Here is a 17,633-nt window from a genome sequence, read left to right as displayed (position 1 = left end):
AATCTTGGTTTACATATGTGTACAATGCACAGTTTCACAGTATACCACAGTAGAAATAGTAGAACATTCAGAAAGGTTAAGTTGTCAATGTTCACATTATGCTGGACTGATTTCACTAATACATGCCCTTTGTATAATTTTCATACAATAAAATTAAAATATATGACTCTTGAGTAAAACAAAATACAAAATGTATTATAAAAAATGTAGCTGTGTAATTTTTATTTATTTCTATCATATATTGGGAATGATAAGATTGAGTATCAATCCATTAATTAATCAGATAAATCTACATCTATGTAATTACATTTAATTAGAGAATTACAGGGTTCATTAATTCAGGCAGAACCTGCATAAAGAGAGGAGGCAAGTCAGATTTACTCAAAAAGAAACAAAAATGAACAAGATCATATTATACTCACTTTACACTTTTATGTGATGAATTTTCATCTAGTTTTGCTACTGTTCTGACTTTTTATTTCAGTTCATTCATTTCATATTATTTGCATCCCATCACTACACATTTCCTACAATAATTTTCGGAAGCACTTTATTTTCTTCTTGAAAGTTCAAAAGAACTTCTGCTATTACTAATAAAAAACTGATTAATTGCTGATATTTATATAATATAATTTATATTTTATTTAACTCTAACAAAATTATTTCATATTCAACCCTTTGTGAATTTTACATGGTTTTTCTTTTATGTTAAGTGCATTGCTGTGTTCAACACAGGAAACTAACGCTGCCTTTAAAATAAAAATGTTTTTTTTAAAAAAAAGAGCCAGAGGTGAGAGGTCTGGGTCTGGCTGATCCTGTAGCAGGTGGCAGGTGTTCGACAGATGTGACCTGAATTCTATTTGTCTACAAGCCAGGGGAACAAATGCAAGTGAAAAGGAACAACATCTAGCCTGTGACAGCATAACTTATGTGCTAAACATGCACATACACACTGAAAGTGCTCAGAACAGGAAGAGCAGCTCACCTCTCCTTTTCAGTCTAAAATACTAAGGCTGTTGATGCCCATCATCTTGAGAAGCATAGGAAAATCTCCCATATAAAAACAGCTGTCTTGCTGGGCCTTTTTGAAATGCTCATGGATAAAACACATGAATAAAACTGCTCCATAGTGGTGCAGCAACCTGTTAATGCCATAAATACCTGTGGCTAAAGACAAGTCAAACCAATGCCATACACAGAGCAGCTGTTTCAGGACATCCTCTGTTCACAATGCAGCGACAGAACAGCTTAACTGTAAAAACAGCATCAAATGAACTTTAAGAGCTACTGGCTACACAAATAAGACAATTTTTATTTTATCTTTATATTTATCTAGAGGGGAAATGGCTAAACCCTATACGCCCTCTTCAAACTTCTATCAATATCAAACTAAATTGAAATCGCAGAGTACACTTTATTGTTACTGATGAGTATTCCTCCTCACACACATACACACACAAAAAGAGCAAACTATTGCCGGATAAAATTAGATAAGAGAGGTACTAGAAATAAAGTTCTGTTAGGTTTTAACGCTTGAAATTATATTTTAATTTTTAAGTGGAATCAATGCAAGAGTTTCTAATATCCACATCATGTGGTCCCCCTAATTCTTCAGTTTTAGAATTTCTTCACAAAGAGCATTTAAAATGGAAAGCATCAACCACACCTACACTAAATTCTTACTCAAAGCAGACTAATCTGCGATCTTTATCAATATGTTTCATATATTTTTCTAAAAATAAATTCAGCAATGACTTATTCAGATTGTCTGTCAGTGATTGGAGCTTGTCTGTTTATCATCTAGACATGTAAATAGAGAGCACAAATCTTTCATTCCAACAGAGGATGATAAAGCAATGGATTAGTAGTAACAGAAAAGTAATTCTGCCAGTGCCTCTGTCCTCTGGGTGTTAAGAAGCAGAACATAAAAGCCAAGCAGTCTTAATTCTTATTTTCATTCATTGACATGACTTGATAATAATGCTCTGAAATGTTTTGTTTAAGCCATTTCAGCTCTGCAGAGATTGATATTCGGAACAAAATTAATTAACTATTATTCTGTTCTCAAATCTCAATAAGCTAAATAAAGTATGTGAGGTATGACTGTCACACACACAGCCAGTTGTACATTTTGTGTTTGTGTGTTTAGAGTGTTTGGGTTTTTATTTCTGGATTTGGTCTTATTATTTACATACTATTAGGAGCTGATTTCATCCTCATTTCTCGATATTTAACCTGAGTGGGGGAGGTTGTTTTATTTTATTTTTTATATCTCTGAAGAAGCAACATTCAATATGAGTATAGTAAGAGTCTCAATGTTGATAGTTAGTAAGACTACACAGTAAACCCTTTAACAAATTCCATAAGCACATCACATTTTTCATTTATGAATGCAGTGAGTGATTAGTACTAATAGACAAAGTTTTTTATGTAACATGATTCAGTAAATCTACATATACTCAAGGATTATTCAGAAGACTGTTACTCCAAGTCCTAGGATACTATTTTCTCAGATTACAGTTGAACATACACTAGTTACAGACATCGAACACACATGACAGATCATAGGAATAGAAGAGTGTGTCATACCTGGGGTTTCCTCGAAGGGCAGCGTGATGCAAGGCATTGAATCCGTTGTTGTTAGTGATGGTGACATCAGCACCAGATTCCAACAGAACTGACAGCATATCATCTCTCTTCTTGCTTATGGCATCATGAAGGGGTGTGTCCCCTTCTGAATCCTATTGGGGAAACCTTGGTTTACTTATTTTTTCTTACAAAATCTACACTTACACTTATTTGATTCAAACCTAAAACAGGAGTTTATTTTTAGTTTATTTAGTTTATTTTTTTCGGACATGTTAATATAGCAGACTTCACACCTTCCATCACATTTACAACATCAACAACAACATCCGAAAAAAAGGGCTTGTGGAGTCCTGGTACTCTGGATTCAACGTCTGATTACCTTGAAATATTAGAATCTAAGTATTAAAATCTGTTTCCTGTATTTGCTAGTTTCTTCATTTCCAAGTAGATAAATGAGTCATTATAATAAAATACCTGAAGACTGGGGTGACAGCCAAAGTCAAGCAGTGTTTTGACCACCTGCAAGTGGCCTTTGTTGACAGCTATGTGTAATGGAGTCTGCCTTCTCTTGTTTCTGGCGTTCAAGTCAGCACCGCCCCTCTGCAGCACCTCAATGACAGAGCCCTCATCACCGAAGGCTGCGTGGTGCACCGCCCGGTCTCCATCCTTGTCCTGAATACAGCAACACACCCACATGACTCAGCGTTATGACTGAGTGAATGTCTTATTTATTTAATGCAGCTTCAAAAAAAACCCCAGAAATTGACAATTTAATTATTTGAACCTCAGCTTCCAGATCCACGTTGTGTTTCAGGAGCAGTTTCAGTACATCCACATGACCATTTTGACTGGCTGCCTGCATAGCAGTGTGTCCTGCACACTGCCCGTTCACCTGTCAACAGAAAGTTGTCATCACATTTCAATCTAATGTTTTATGTTTCGGTGTACATCTTAGCTTTTTACTTGGGGGCTAACAAACTGCTGAAAATGAGATTAAACATTTTTGTGCATTTGTACATGAGCGGATGGGTGTGCATGTTTCATCACCAACTGCAGCACTGCAAAAACTGGGAGCATAAATATTAATGTGGACTCCTTTGGGAGTCATGAGACATCTCTTGTCTTGGCAAGCTGATCACTTGGCCAAGCTCAATCTGCACAGCTTTAAGCATATAATTCCACTGAAAGGCAGTAGGGCATCTTGCCAGCCTTAACCATTGACACACACATGCACAGTCATTCATTCTTTTGCTCTTAGTGTACAGCATTACTGACTTGACATACCAAGTTCCTATAAAATATACAGGACACAGACTTCTGTCCTGTCTTAATCAGTCGTGTTAACCTTTCCCTAATCTGAAGCCTATCCCTGGGCCCAATCTGCAACCACTTGGAATATCCATAACTTAATTTCATGTGTGAATCAAGTTACTTACAAATTACTTAATTAAAAACTCATCTAAAAAAAAGCAAAAACTTACATCCACATCTGGTCTCTTGAGGATGTCCTCCACCTTGGCAAGATCTCCATTAGCTGCTGCCTTGACCAGCTCCTCATTGATGTCTCCGGACTCTTGTGTCTCAAATAGTTTTTTCAACAACTGAGAGAGACGTTCTGGCCAAAAAGAGACAAAACATTTGAAAGTTCAAAAGAAGAGGGCAACAGGACTAAGAGCTAAAACTACACTCTCTTTGTGTCAGTACAGCATGGTCACACATACCTCCCGATGCATTACTGACAGCAGAGCCAGACGGTGCAATTTTAGTAACAGCAGCAGGATTGTATGTCCAAGAAGTTCCACAAACTTCAACCTTCAGGTCACTGTCAGAGTAGATCTGCTGCACACGGCCCACTTTGCCGAGGGTCTGTTGAATAATGTCACAACAAACTTTTTAGTACGCTTCAGATTGTTTTCTTTGCCATGTCTTCTGTGTAGAAGACATGGCGAAGGTGGAAAGAAATTGTTTAAAGATATGGGGTAGGGCAAGCATTAAAAGATGACTATGCTATCACAGCAAGGTGATTGTCCCACATATAGCAGCAACAAAGCTAGTGGCTTTATGAAATTTATATTACAGATTTTGGCAGAATCCTCATTATTCAGAGGACAAGCACTTGCATGAGAAAGATGATGTATAAAAGTTCCTACTGGCGAAGCTATTTTTTATTATTGCAGACAGGAAGTAGTAAAAGGCTCTCCAATTTTGAATCATATCATCTCAGCCGTGGCTATATGTGAAATAGCATTTTAAGACTGCTGAGCAGGATCTGGGTCCATCTTGGAGGTTGCCATCAATAATGGCAAGTGCTGCAGTAGAAGCAGCGGTGGGTGCCAAACAGCCATGGTGAGTGATCAAAGCTACAACCCATCTCAGGATATTAAGCCTCATTAGCTTTTGGATGGTAAGGTTGGAGGGGTTTTTTGGCAGGGACAAGAGGCATATTGGAGTAGACTGACATTATATAAATTCGGGCATATTGGGCTGAAATAAATCAAGAACTAAACAATAACGTAATGTTGAAATAAATGATGAATAAAAGGAAATAACAAGTGACACAGCCACACACTGGCTTGATGGGAGGAAACTTGATATTAAGACATATGTGAAGACGTTTCTTCAAAAAAAATGTAGAGCTTGAAAAATGTAGAGCTTGATCCAAGAACAGGAAGTTGTGATTTTAAATATAGCAGATATTTGAAGGGGCCACAGGCACAGTACAGCATAGGAGAGCGGTACATCCATAGTACATGCACCAATAAGTATCCAAGGAATTTCAGCTTCAGTCGTGCAAATGAATTACATAGAATATTGAAAGAAAATCAATTATATCTAAATGTTTCACAGTTCCAGATCAACCACTGTGGACAAAGTGCGTTTTTGCTAATACAGTGTGCCCTCACGCATCAATACTTGCGACTTCAACTCATCACAGATTTTTGGTAGGGAGTAACGTGATAACGTACGTGCATTCTTTTGGCTGACAGCATCTGGAAGTGCGCTACGTTCCGTGAGTCTTGGAACGCAATGCACTTCCATGAGACACAGAGCTTTAAACAGTCAATAAAAGTGTGGGAATAGATAATACAGATAGAAGGTGGTTTAATATCAGTATTGGGAGGGTTCATAAACGTTTAAATTACTGTAAATAATAAGACAGTTTGTCACTATATCGCATAATTCGTTATTCGCGTATGGTTCCTGGAACGCATTAACCGCAAGTAACGAGGGCGCTGTACCTTATAAAATTGTGGTGATAAACACATGACTGCAAATGCTTTGAGGTTTCTAGAATCGAGTAATTAGAAGATATTACATAACTTGGCCATATCAAAATGACAACATCACAATAAACCATAATGCGCCTTGGGTGTAATTATAGAACTGATTGTCTCGAAGTGATGTGAAATGGAATGCGTACATTGCACAACCCCATGAATGCAGCCATTTCTTCTTTTAGAGGCTCAAATGTTGAATAAAATTGCTTTAACAGCTCTGATAAACAGTTATTACAGTATGTTTTTGACACAGCCTGAAAACTTGCTCAGGTGTGTGTGTGTGTGTGTGTGTGTGTGTGTGTGTGTGTGTGTGTGTGTGAGTGAGTGAGTGAGTGACAAGTCAAAGATTTTCTCAGATCTTCAGTAATTACCATTAAGTGACAGAACAGCAGTTTTTTGCAATGAAACTTTCCATCTCAACATTTACTTTACATCGATCATAACTGCCATCATTCTGTTGAAATACAGCTACTGAACATTATATAGATAGATGCTGCAGTAAAACTCAATTTACAACAAATAAAATGTGTAAAAGGTCATGAATTCTTCATAAATGAATGTGATCATCTCTCAGATCCTTACAGGCAGCATCGCCTCAGCCCATTCGCCATGGCCTCTCTGTAGCAGCTTGATGCGGTCGATGTCGTAGCAAATCTGAACCAGGTCTCCCACCAGGAACTGAGAGCTGCCCCCCTCTGCACCAGCTGCTACTTCACCACTGCGCACTACGTTGGCCTTTGTCAGTACTGCTGGGTTGAATGTCCATCTGTGGATAATGGCAACTGAATTGTAACAACTCAAAAAAAACCGTATTGCAGTTAATAAAGGATGACACCAGGCCAAGATTCTGAGCAGAGTTTGCAGAGAAAAATGAAATTTGAAAAATATATATAAAGAATATTGTTTCAATACTGTACCAATGATCAGTGTTATACAGAGTGGTGAGATATCTTATTTGCACATTTTTATGAATCTCATCTCTTAAGTATTACTAACACTTTTTCATCAGATAGTTAGGATCTTTAATCTTACTCAGTCCATCTATGGACTTACCTATTTCCACTGGGGTACTGAACAACGATATCATGATCTTCATCGATGCCACATACTGTTCCAGTGGTGGTGAGCGTTTCGAACATCCCATCAGTCCACCCGCCATGACCGTGTTGAAGAGACTGAACGATCTCAAGGTCTAAGTCAATGTTGACCAGGTCTCCAATCTGGAGGCCACCAGGATTTCTGTTGCCATTCTGCTCACCTGGAAGATAAAGGTAACATAAGGTCTCTTAAAAGCAATTAAAACTTATATGTTAAAAATCATGCCCTGTACAGCATTTAAGGATGGAAAGATTTTTATTTATCAACTTGTTAAAGAATAATTTCTGGTCTGTATATTTAGAGCTGCCCTGTTTTCACCCACTGGAAATACTCCAGTTCGTTTAGGTGTGACTTGGCGACTCAGCACAGACTACAGGAAGAAGGGCAGTGGTACTCATCCATCATGTTGACTTTTTATGCTGGTTTTAATTCCATATCATATTTTGATGTATTCATAATATAAATGAAAGCATGGAGAGTTATACAGTACATAGGCTAACAGAAAAAAACACAAAGCAGTAACACCGTGGAACATCATCAATAAACCCACTCGATTGCAATGATATACATTCTTTTCACACATGGGTTCCAAAAGAGTTTTTAAAATAGCAGGCTGGCAGAGAAAGTGACCAGCATGTCCTCGGTAAGGACAGGTCTACACTGAACATTATGGACAATTTGTCCAACACCAAATTGTCATGAAACTTTAAATAGATAATAGAACATAAAAAACATGTTAATTATGTGGTGGCACATTGGTATATAAAAAAAGCAAAAAACAAAAGAATTATTTCATGGATTACATATCATCAGTACAGCAATCTTGAAATGATGGCATTATCAAACCTAAAGAAGGACATCTGCTGTGATGTTGAATGCAGAGAGACAATTCATCTCCTGAAGTCTTGGAATATTCTTACTGCATGACTAGAGACTATCTGGATTGGGATGTCAGGTTATTATGTAGTGCTGCCATCTAGTGACCAAACAAAACCAACTACAATTGAAACTACACAAATGCCCTTGAATTCACTGCACCAAAATGATAGGGGAGAATTGGTGCAATACTAACAGTGGTGAGACATCAGGGGCTTGCTTACCTAAAACAGGACAGTGGTCTCGGTAAAATGAGCCTCCTTTAGCATCCTGGACACATTTTAGATCCGACTGGAAGAGAAAAGAGGGAAGGGGTTATATAACTGTGAGTTAATCCCACTAAAAAAGACAAAAACTAGCTAGACACAATTGAAGGCAGATTTGTTTAGTCTGTTGAAAAACCCAACATCATCAGTGCCCTTGGACCTAGCCAGGACAACAAAAACTGTAATGTTTCAGACAGAATGCATCATATAATTTGTGATGACTCAGGCATAGTCTCTTTATAGTACCAGGCATAATAGTGAGTTAGAGCAAACATTGATCCTAAATGATGGAACACTAAAGTCAGGCATAGAATAAGTCCCTGCACATAACACTAAAAGTCTGTCCAGCCAGCAAACCACTCTAGATATTGCAATACCTTGTGTGTCAAGGACAATGCAAAAAAGAACAAATATTATGTCTCCAATGCTGCTTTTGGACATTAAATCTGTAGTCCTTTTGCTTCTGTTAGGATCTGTTTACTTAATAATGCATGGTAGACTTAATCCAGCAGCAGATGTCATCAACCTTCCCATTAACATAATACAATTACAGAGATTTGCCGTTGGCCTTTTTGAAGAGAAGGATGTGTTTCATTTGAGAAGTTTGTGGCTGAGAACCAGAGAACATCCCACCCCACTAAATTTGACCTCCCTCTTCACGAATGCTCCAGTAAGCAGAAGGAGCAGCTTGCCTTTGTCATGCAGATACCCTCCAGTTGCTTGTACAATGGCACTTTACTCATTCTGGCTATGTGGCTCCCACAAGCCATCAAAGCTATAGAAAAGCTCCCAGTCCTTGGTCGACACAAAAGCCACCCGACAGCTGATCTTTTGTGAGACTTTGTGTGTGGGTGTGAGTGAATAAGGCATGTTGGGTCAGGCTGGAGGTTTGCTCACCATTCCCTCAAAACCAACTCTGTACAGGTTCTTGGCTCCATTGTCCCACAACACATAGGCAGCACTGTGAGGACTGGCCGCACTCCAGTCCTGGATCTCAGTCACCTGTGGAGGCAGAATTAGAAAAGAACAAAATCAAAACAACAGTATGACCACAGATCGTACAAATTTTTTATTAGAAATTTATTCGTTATTATTTCATTTCTATACATGCAAATTTATTATGTCCATATATTGAAAGGAATTGGGTAATTAATGGGTTTAAAAAGGTGATTTTCCTCTTGATTACAACGAAGAAAATAAAATTAATTAGAATCAGCAGTGATATTTTGACACCAAATGACGGCCAGAGTTAAGGTTGAAAGACCAAATAGAAACCCAAGAGCAACACCGAATATTCAATGCTTAGCTCAAAAGACAATGACACATATAGTAGCACATTCTGGAAAGCCATTTCTATTGATTCAAATCAAATCTAATCAAATCATCATGAGAACACACTCATGGACTATATTCAAAAATGGGTTTGTTCTCCTTATTTACCCTTTTATATTTCCACGTTACAAGTAAATTAAAAGTTCAAAGTCAAGTTCAAGTTGATACAAAATACATTACAATCAACCAGAAAAACTTTTTCACTTCACTCTAACTGCCATCCAAAATACATTTAACCAAACATTCTTTATATCTGTCCACATTGGTTCCAGACTGACATAGGAAACAATTCACAAAAAACTTGTTCCGGTATCAGTACTGAATACCTTTTTTCAGAATTCCTCTAATGAATAAAAATACAAATACAGTACTTACAAATGAATGTCTTTTACTACACATTTACAGTATTTATAAATCTGTTATTCTAACTTTTGCTACCAAGAGCTGATGAAAACCTAAAAAAACCCCAAAAAACCCCAATAATAAACATCTGCCACAAAATCTCAGCACTGATTTTAATCTGACCTTGCGTCGTTTCATTTTGACAACCTAATATGCAGACAGAAGTTAGTTGATCAGAAGTTTTAGAGTATATTTTCCAATAAAATTATGTGTAATAAACAAAAATATGCAATGAGGTATGGGAGGGCTGAAAAATCAATTCAAGCTTAGGAGATAAAGTACAGTCTATAACATGAGACAATGCTCTCTCCATTTAAAGCAGCACAACACTTCCATCAAATTAAAAAAGTGTCAGGAGAAGAGCCATTTCAGAGTAAATGAATTCTTTAATTAAAAGTGGTGCCCTAAGTAAATACTGAAATGAAATCGTTAAATTATTTTCAGGCCTGTTACAGAGATAATTGATTAATGGGCCTTAAGAGGTAATATTCATGCTAAATTAATGGAACATCGAAACTGCAGGACATGCAAGAGCATACAGCTTACAGCATCATAAAACAGTAATGAGATATGGCATTTAAATAACACAGCAAAATGAAGTCTTAAATCGCCTGGAGGGACTCCTAAATTCAATACTCTATAGAGTCTGGACCAAAGTCAAAACACAAGCGCTTTACAGCACATTTAAGGCATTAATCTAAATAAAATTGGCTAAACAAACGCAGTCCCTAGCAACATTATATTACATTTACTTTTAAACAATGTGTTTAAGGCTGCAGCAAAAAAATCAGTTTATAGCCTCAGTAAATATTGAATCCAAATATGCATTTTACTTGATACTGTCAATGCAAATGCACTTATTGTAAATATAACAAAATTCAATAGTATATTCTTTGATTCTTGTCAACATGAGATAAGAAAAGATTCAAGACTACATTTCCACTATTTAACTGCTGAAGTCAACATCTAGGGTAGTACACTATTCTTTACTAATCACACAATAAATTAATTCTTTCTCTCAAATATCTCTTTTATTAATTCTTTTACTTTTAACTTATGGCAGATTAAGCTACAAAAAATATACATTTTAGTTGCTACCAGTGGCTGACAATATAGAGACAGAAAGATGATATTTACTTATTGTGAAATATGTATATCACATGCACTGTGCATGTACAGACAATTTCTCTATGCGGACAATAAGGTCTCAAGTAATTCAGCCATAAGCATTGAACTGGACTGTCTGTGTACTTGTTTGAATAAAACATATTTATGACACAAACAAGTTCAATTAGCCAGTCCTGATTTGGTTTGGTTAATTTCAAATGAAAGTATTCTTTTTTCTTTCCTTAACTTGGAATTTTTATTAACTCTTATTCCAATCCATAACAGTGATCATATTTCCTTCAGTGGCAGACTTGAGGGTGAGTGAACACCAGATTAACTTGAGTTTGCTCTACTTTTGCCATTAACATACTTTTCCTCTCCTTCCATTGCCTCCATCTTGGTCTTCCCACTGCCAGTCAACTCCCCTCACCACCCGGCCACCAGTGAAGATCCCTCTGGCTGTGATTTTCTTTGATTTGCGGCGAGATTCCAAAAGCACTCTGTTCAGATTTAAAAAACAAAAAAAAAGGGTTAAAAATGGAAATAATTTTGGTCATTATTTTAGGCTAACCTTTAATTACTCACTTTACTTTGTCAGACTACGCAGGGGAGGTCAGTCTATCCTCAGTCTTTGACGTCTTTGACAATAATTGCAAACTGTTGCAGCATTGACTCACTGACGGTTGATGAAGGCAAGGTATTAAAGATCCCTCCTTCATACGTTACTCAGTTTATAGCTCAGTAGTGACTTTTGCTTTCAGTTTCTCCTATCACAGACACCATTCACTCTTGTAAGAGACATAGATGCTTTAAAAAGTCAAATCTTCTTCTTTTCCTAATCTAATTTTGTCAATATAATGTTAAGAAATCCATATTTATACAGTTAGAACATAGAGAGGCAGGCATCATGTGAAAACATTGCAAATCACAAATCCAACAACCATTGAAATTGAAATGTAAATGCATTTGCAAGACAAGAGTTGTATAAAATCCACAATTATGCTTACTAATGGATATAATACTGCTTATAAAACATTCAGCTGAGATGTAATCAACAAACAAAGTGAACCTTTATTGTGGACATGGCAGCTGGACACCACAGGTCAAACCAAAAGTCTTGGGGCCTCTAACCACTCCCTCTTCAGCAGTTAGCAACACAGTCTTATGTGGTATAACAAAACACTGACGGAGCAGAGTCCTCCAACACCCATTGTGAATTATGCAATGGCTGTCTCTGGGGAATAAATGCTGCATTCAGTTGAAAAGACTGCCAGCTGTTGGGCCATGTGTTCATTGACTAAATGTTCTGGTGTTTGACGGAAATGGGCCTGAAATGTATGGAGCTTCATCCCAGTACTGACAGAGATTCAGATAACAGTCAAATGCAACCATTGGAATTTCATGAGGATGTATGTAAACTACATGGTCAAAGTAAAGGACCATTTAGGCTTCAATTTAAATTAAAGCCTGGGTTTTTGGCGTAGTTTTTTTTTTACATCCCAGTGATGTATTGTAATTGTCAGTGTTTGTGTGTTCGTCTGTCCATTCGTCCACCAAATATCTTCACAACCGTTGCAGATAGAAAGATGAAACAAAAAGCACATTACTGGGGCAGCAAAGGGGATGAAAATGAGATGATAACCTTGAACTTGAAAAAACAAGTCAAGGTCAAATTTTAACTTTTGTATTCATCATGGATTTTTGGAAGGCAGTCACGTGATACCGTACGCACATTCTATTGGCTGATGGCATCCGGAAGTGCACTCGGTTCCGTTATCCTGGACTTGTGTGAGACACAAAAGTGCTTTTAACAGTCTATCAGAGTATGGGAAAAGGTAATATAGATAGAAGGTGGTTTAACATCAGTAGGGGTAAGGTACATAAACGTTTAAATTACAGTAAATAATAAGATAAATAGTTTTTCGCTCTATCGCGGAATTCATTAATCGCGTATGGTTTCTGGAACACATTAACCGCAAAGATTGAGGGTGCACCGTACTTCTATACAAGATTTGATTGGAGCTTAAAACAAGGCTAAGTTGTTGCTAGGCAACTGAGGGCTAGGATTATAGCAATTGATTCTGTCTGCCTGTGAGGCATGGTACACAAAAGACACTAAGGTAACATAAGGCCCATGTAATGAAATAAAAGTAGACAAACCAATTACAATGACGTGCTGAGGTCATCTTGCTATATACAGTGCACCCTCGTTCCTTGCGGGCAATGTAATCCAGGAACCACACGCAATTAAACAAATTCCGCAATAGAACGACAAACTATTTATCTTATTATTTACGGTAATTTAAACGTTTATGAACCCTCCCCATACTGATATTAAACCACCCTCTATCTGTGTTACCTTTTCCCACACTCTTATCGACTGTTTAAAGCACTTTTGTGTCTCACGGAAGTCCCGAGACTCACGGAACAAAGCGCCCTTCCGGATGCAGTCAGCCAATAGAATGCGCGTATGGTATCACGTGCCTGCCTAACAAAATCCTCGATGAGGGGAAGTCGCAAGCGTTGAGGTGCGAATGTGCACTGTATTTTATAATGGCAGGGTCTAAGGCGAGACACAAATGGTAAAGTATGGTAAACATTACTAGTTAAACTCACCTCTCACTTCCTGGGGTTGTGATCCGGTAAAAACGATGCCTTAAGTGATGTTTGTCTCCATGGTAACAGGTTGTGCAGAGGTCATAATTTGTGCATTCAGCACATTTCCAACGGATTCCAATGATAGGCTGCTGACGGCAGGTGTCGCACATGGTTCCATCATGCTTAATGCCTTAGGATGGAAGTAATAGTAACGATCACTGTTAATGAATTGTAATGGTATTGCGTTATGGCATGTACATATTGTAAAATAACTTCACTCCAGCATTTTGACATTAATATGTAAACTATTCAGACTACATTTATTGTTGACAAATACAATACAGTAGTCTAATCAAGTATTGGAAGAAAAAGTATTCACCCTCCATTGTACAGCTGGGTTTCTTGTGTCAGTTATGTATTATTTATTAGCTGTTTACAAGAACCAAATCAGAAAAGAACAGTTCAGCTAAACACAACCAAATTTCCCTACATATAAAACACAAAATTCTACTTTTATTGATTACTGCAGCTTTAAATGCATTCAATGACAAGCATCTCTAGTACTTTGCATAACATGTGCTATACTGTTTTGATCCTGCTGATATAACCATGGAGTCTCACAAAGCCACTCAAATCTTTCACAGTATACAGCTTTTCAGCATATGCTTAATCTAGCCTTCTCTAGACATACTACCAATCCATTTGCCAGAAAAGTAGGTTTTGTTTCATTGCTCCATTCACAAAATCCAAAAACTCCTGTCATTGATCTAGATCAGTGGTTCTTAACCTGGGTTCGATCAAACCCTTGGGGTTCGGTGAGTCAGTCTTGGGTTAGGCGGAGACGGAGGTCAAGACAAAACACCCAACACGATGTGTCACGTGTTTTTACCGAACATACACGAATCACTGTGTGCATTTGACATCACTGGCTGCAGGTGATCACGCTACATTGATTAGCCTACCTGTGCTACATGGGATTTTGCGCACTCAGTAATTGATTTATGCCTGTCATGATGGTACATGACATATATTATATATATATGTATATTATATATTATGTATATTATGTAAGATATGTATATTATATATACATATCTTATATTTTCTGTATAGTGTATGTTTTTGTGTTTATTTTAGACTTCCTCCCCACCCCCACACCTCTAAGAGCCACTGCTCTTAGCTCAGGCAGCATTTGTAAATAAGAACCTGTTCTTAATTGCTTGCCTGGTTAAATAAAGGTTAAATAAATAAATAAAAACATCATCTGATTGCTTTCTTAATATTTTAATTCATAGTAACTATGTTGAGCAAAAAAAGGAAATGGTCGGACGAATATGTGCAACGTGAATTTACATGTACTGTATAACAAAACGTGATGGGAGTCAGCGTTCTGCATGATTTGCAATGTCAAGTTGAGCAACTCTAGTCTTGCACTGGCAAAAATAAAGGAACACTTCCTTAAGCTGAATGGAAAACAAAAGAAATGGACAGAAAATGAATGTAGCACTTGCCAAGGTGAAGCCGCGCATATCTGAACTGGTCTCTCAGTAACAACAGCAGAAGTCATACTGATTTGCAGGTAAGTCATTTCATGTGAGTTCATGCACTGTCTTGGTTTTGTTCTTTGAAAAAGGTAACATTAATGAACACTTCATTAAATACACCAGTAAATTATATGTTCTTATGTCTTATAATTTGAAAAAAAGAAAAAGAAAAAAATTACTGAAGATGGGTTCGGTGAGTGAGCATATGAAACCGGCAGGGTTCTGTACCTCCAACAAGGTTAAGAACCACTGCTCTAGATGGTTTGAAATATACCATAAGCCATCTGGGTTCAACAGTGGCATGGAACTTGTTGTTTGGGTATGTAAATATAGGCCCCAACAGGCTAGTCACATGTTTTGACAAACATCTGACTTGTAAAAGTATGGTTCTATGAGAGTTTAATACTTCTGAGACTGCGGTTGTTATTTAAGTTGTGTTTTGCGTTGTTGATAAAATACTGTTGAATTAAGCTTTTTAAACTGCTCTTGTGTGACCTGGTTGTTACCACACGGCTCAAATAGAGTCATGAACTTTGAATCACTGTAATTAAATCTTCTCAACTACTATAGTACTTCTTGGTTAATTGCATTATCGCATAAAGCTATTCATCAAGACCCCACACCTATTATGGCAAACTAGTGCGGTGGTACTTTGTTGTATAGTATGCTATACTGATGCTACGATGAAAGGAATGAGTTAGTTTCAACCAACACATTCAATTGATACCTGTTGGTATAGTTACCTGTGGGAGCGCTGTCTAGTATCCTAACGTCATAAGCTCCAGAACAACGGTAGTTAGCAGCCGTCCCGTTATCCCAGACAACAACCACCTCCTCAGGACTTTCAAAACTCCTGACAGTCCCAACATGTCCCTCTCCACCATCCTGCTTCCCCCACTTCCAGTCAGGTCCGCGGACTACTCTTGCTCCTACTCCCTCCATCATCGCCCGGTTGTTCCTCCCGGTGGTCATTTAAGAAGAGATCTCGCAATGCCACAAAATCAGTCTGGTAGTTAGCAAGCTAGCGGTCGTAGCTAACGGGCTACCGAATAACAATCTCTAGAGGCGATTGGTGCAGGTCCAAACAGGAAGAAAGTACGATTCACAAGGCTAGCCCGCGAGCTAAGCTAGCTATCTAAAAGAGGCTGGTGGACCTTCTAATAAGTATTGTGACAAGCTAATGTTAACTGTGAGCCAGTGCCTCTTTAGTCCTGTCCACAAGATGAAAAAACTAATAAACATAAACGTTTATTAAGTATGCTCATCGCTATGGCGGCCAGATCCTACTGACTTTTCAAGACAAACTGTCTTATATGCCAAAATGCCACCTCTTCAACTTAAGTTAGCGGGGCGAGTTGCTAGCAATCCCACCGCTAGCAAAGACAAGCCTCTCGCTAGCAAGTCCTTCTTGTTGAGGTAAGTGTGGCGTCTACGTTAGTATATCCAGAGGTTAATTATCCTTATTATCGTTGTTTGTTGAGCTTAAAATCCATTCAAGGTGCTGCTTTGTCACCCAAAGACGATTCCCAGGAGTCGGGGCAGAATAGACGCGTCGCCATTATTGTCAATCTTCGTTATATTCTCAGACGAGCAACAACTAGCTACGGATGTGAACGACAAAGCTCGAAGACTCGAAGCTCGGGAAACGAGCGTAAATCCGGTGTGTAGCGCACGCATGCGCACCAGCACGATCAAGCCCATTCCCAGTTCACTGTGACTCAGAAATGTACTCATTTAATACTCGTGTGAAAACACTTATTCATACATGCTAGATGTTTTGTGTGCGCAAAACATGTAAACTACATAAATCCATGTATGTGCACATGATCACCCAAAAGTTTGGACAAATCTTCCTATTCACTCAGTAAGAACATTTTCAATGCTGTTATACACTACGTATATGTGCATATAATAAGTGTATGCATGTACACAAACATATTAATAACGATACATGTTACATTAATTTAAATATACTGCCCAATGGATTTATATTGCCGTATAACTGTTTGAATTTATTTTTCAGTTACACACAGTGTAAACACCGCGGTGCACTGGCGTCGTGCCCAGAGTGTCCCCCACCTCACACCCTATGCCGCCGAGATAGGCTCCGGCTCCCCGTGACCCGCTGCGGCGGATATAGCGGTGGTAATCTGAAAATGACTGACTGACTGACAGTGTAAACAGGGTGCAATCCTAAAGTCAGACCAACATTTCTACTAGGTGAATTCCCTAGCCATCTACAACCATTTAGGTTTGAAGGTTCTTTATAGTGAAGCAAACTGATCTTCTGAATACTGAGACAGTCTCAGTATTCAGTATTCAGGCGGACAAATGAACGAATGAATGAATGAACGAACGAACTACTCTTTCCCATAACTTCATTTAATGGCTCATCAGCTTTATTACTCTGTAGTTACCAGAACTCTGCACATCTCCCTTTTTCTAAAAAACGGGCACCAGCACACTTCTCTTCCTTTCCTCAGGCATCTTCTCACTATGTAAGATCCTGTTGAACAACCCAGTCAGAAACTCTACTGCCATCT

The 17,633-nt window shown here is 38.0% G+C and overlaps 1 protein-coding gene across 5 annotated transcripts in view; it reads right to left on the bottom strand.

The window, feature by feature from the left end:
- mib1 (MIB E3 ubiquitin protein ligase 1) overlaps positions 1 to 16,707 on the bottom strand; it is a 49,077-nt gene extending 32,370 nt beyond the window's left edge. For all 5 annotated transcript variants that reach the window (XM_068340037.1, XM_068340038.1, XM_068340042.1 and 2 more), the window contains exons 1-12: positions 15,834 to 16,707; positions 13,565 to 13,736; positions 11,319 to 11,448; positions 9,005 to 9,109; positions 8,066 to 8,132; positions 6,921 to 7,125; positions 6,450 to 6,633; positions 4,311 to 4,455; positions 4,071 to 4,204; positions 3,374 to 3,481; positions 3,064 to 3,261; positions 2,590 to 2,741 (exon numbers count right to left, since the gene is read on the bottom strand). In XM_068340037.1, coding sequence (XP_068196138.1) covers positions 2,590 to 2,741; positions 3,064 to 3,261; positions 3,374 to 3,481; positions 4,071 to 4,204; positions 4,311 to 4,455; positions 6,450 to 6,633; positions 6,921 to 7,125; positions 8,066 to 8,132; positions 9,005 to 9,109; positions 11,319 to 11,448; positions 13,565 to 13,736; positions 15,834 to 16,062 — 1,829 coding nt within the window. In that variant the 5' untranslated portion in view covers positions 16,063 to 16,707. The remainder of the gene's footprint in view (positions 1 to 2,589; positions 2,742 to 3,063; positions 3,262 to 3,373; positions 3,482 to 4,070; positions 4,205 to 4,310; positions 4,456 to 6,449; positions 6,634 to 6,920; positions 7,126 to 8,065; positions 8,133 to 9,004; positions 9,110 to 11,318; positions 11,449 to 13,564; positions 13,737 to 15,833) is intronic.
- Positions 16,708 to 17,633: the final 926 nt, after the last annotated feature.

The sequence above is a fragment of the Antennarius striatus genome, chromosome 18 (assembly GCF_040054535.1).
Source record: "Antennarius striatus isolate MH-2024 chromosome 18, ASM4005453v1, whole genome shotgun sequence".
NCBI lineage: Eukaryota > Metazoa > Chordata > Actinopteri > Lophiiformes > Antennariidae > Antennarius > Antennarius striatus.
Note: the sequence above shows the minus strand (reverse complement) of the source record. Positions and strands in the feature narration are given on the sequence as shown.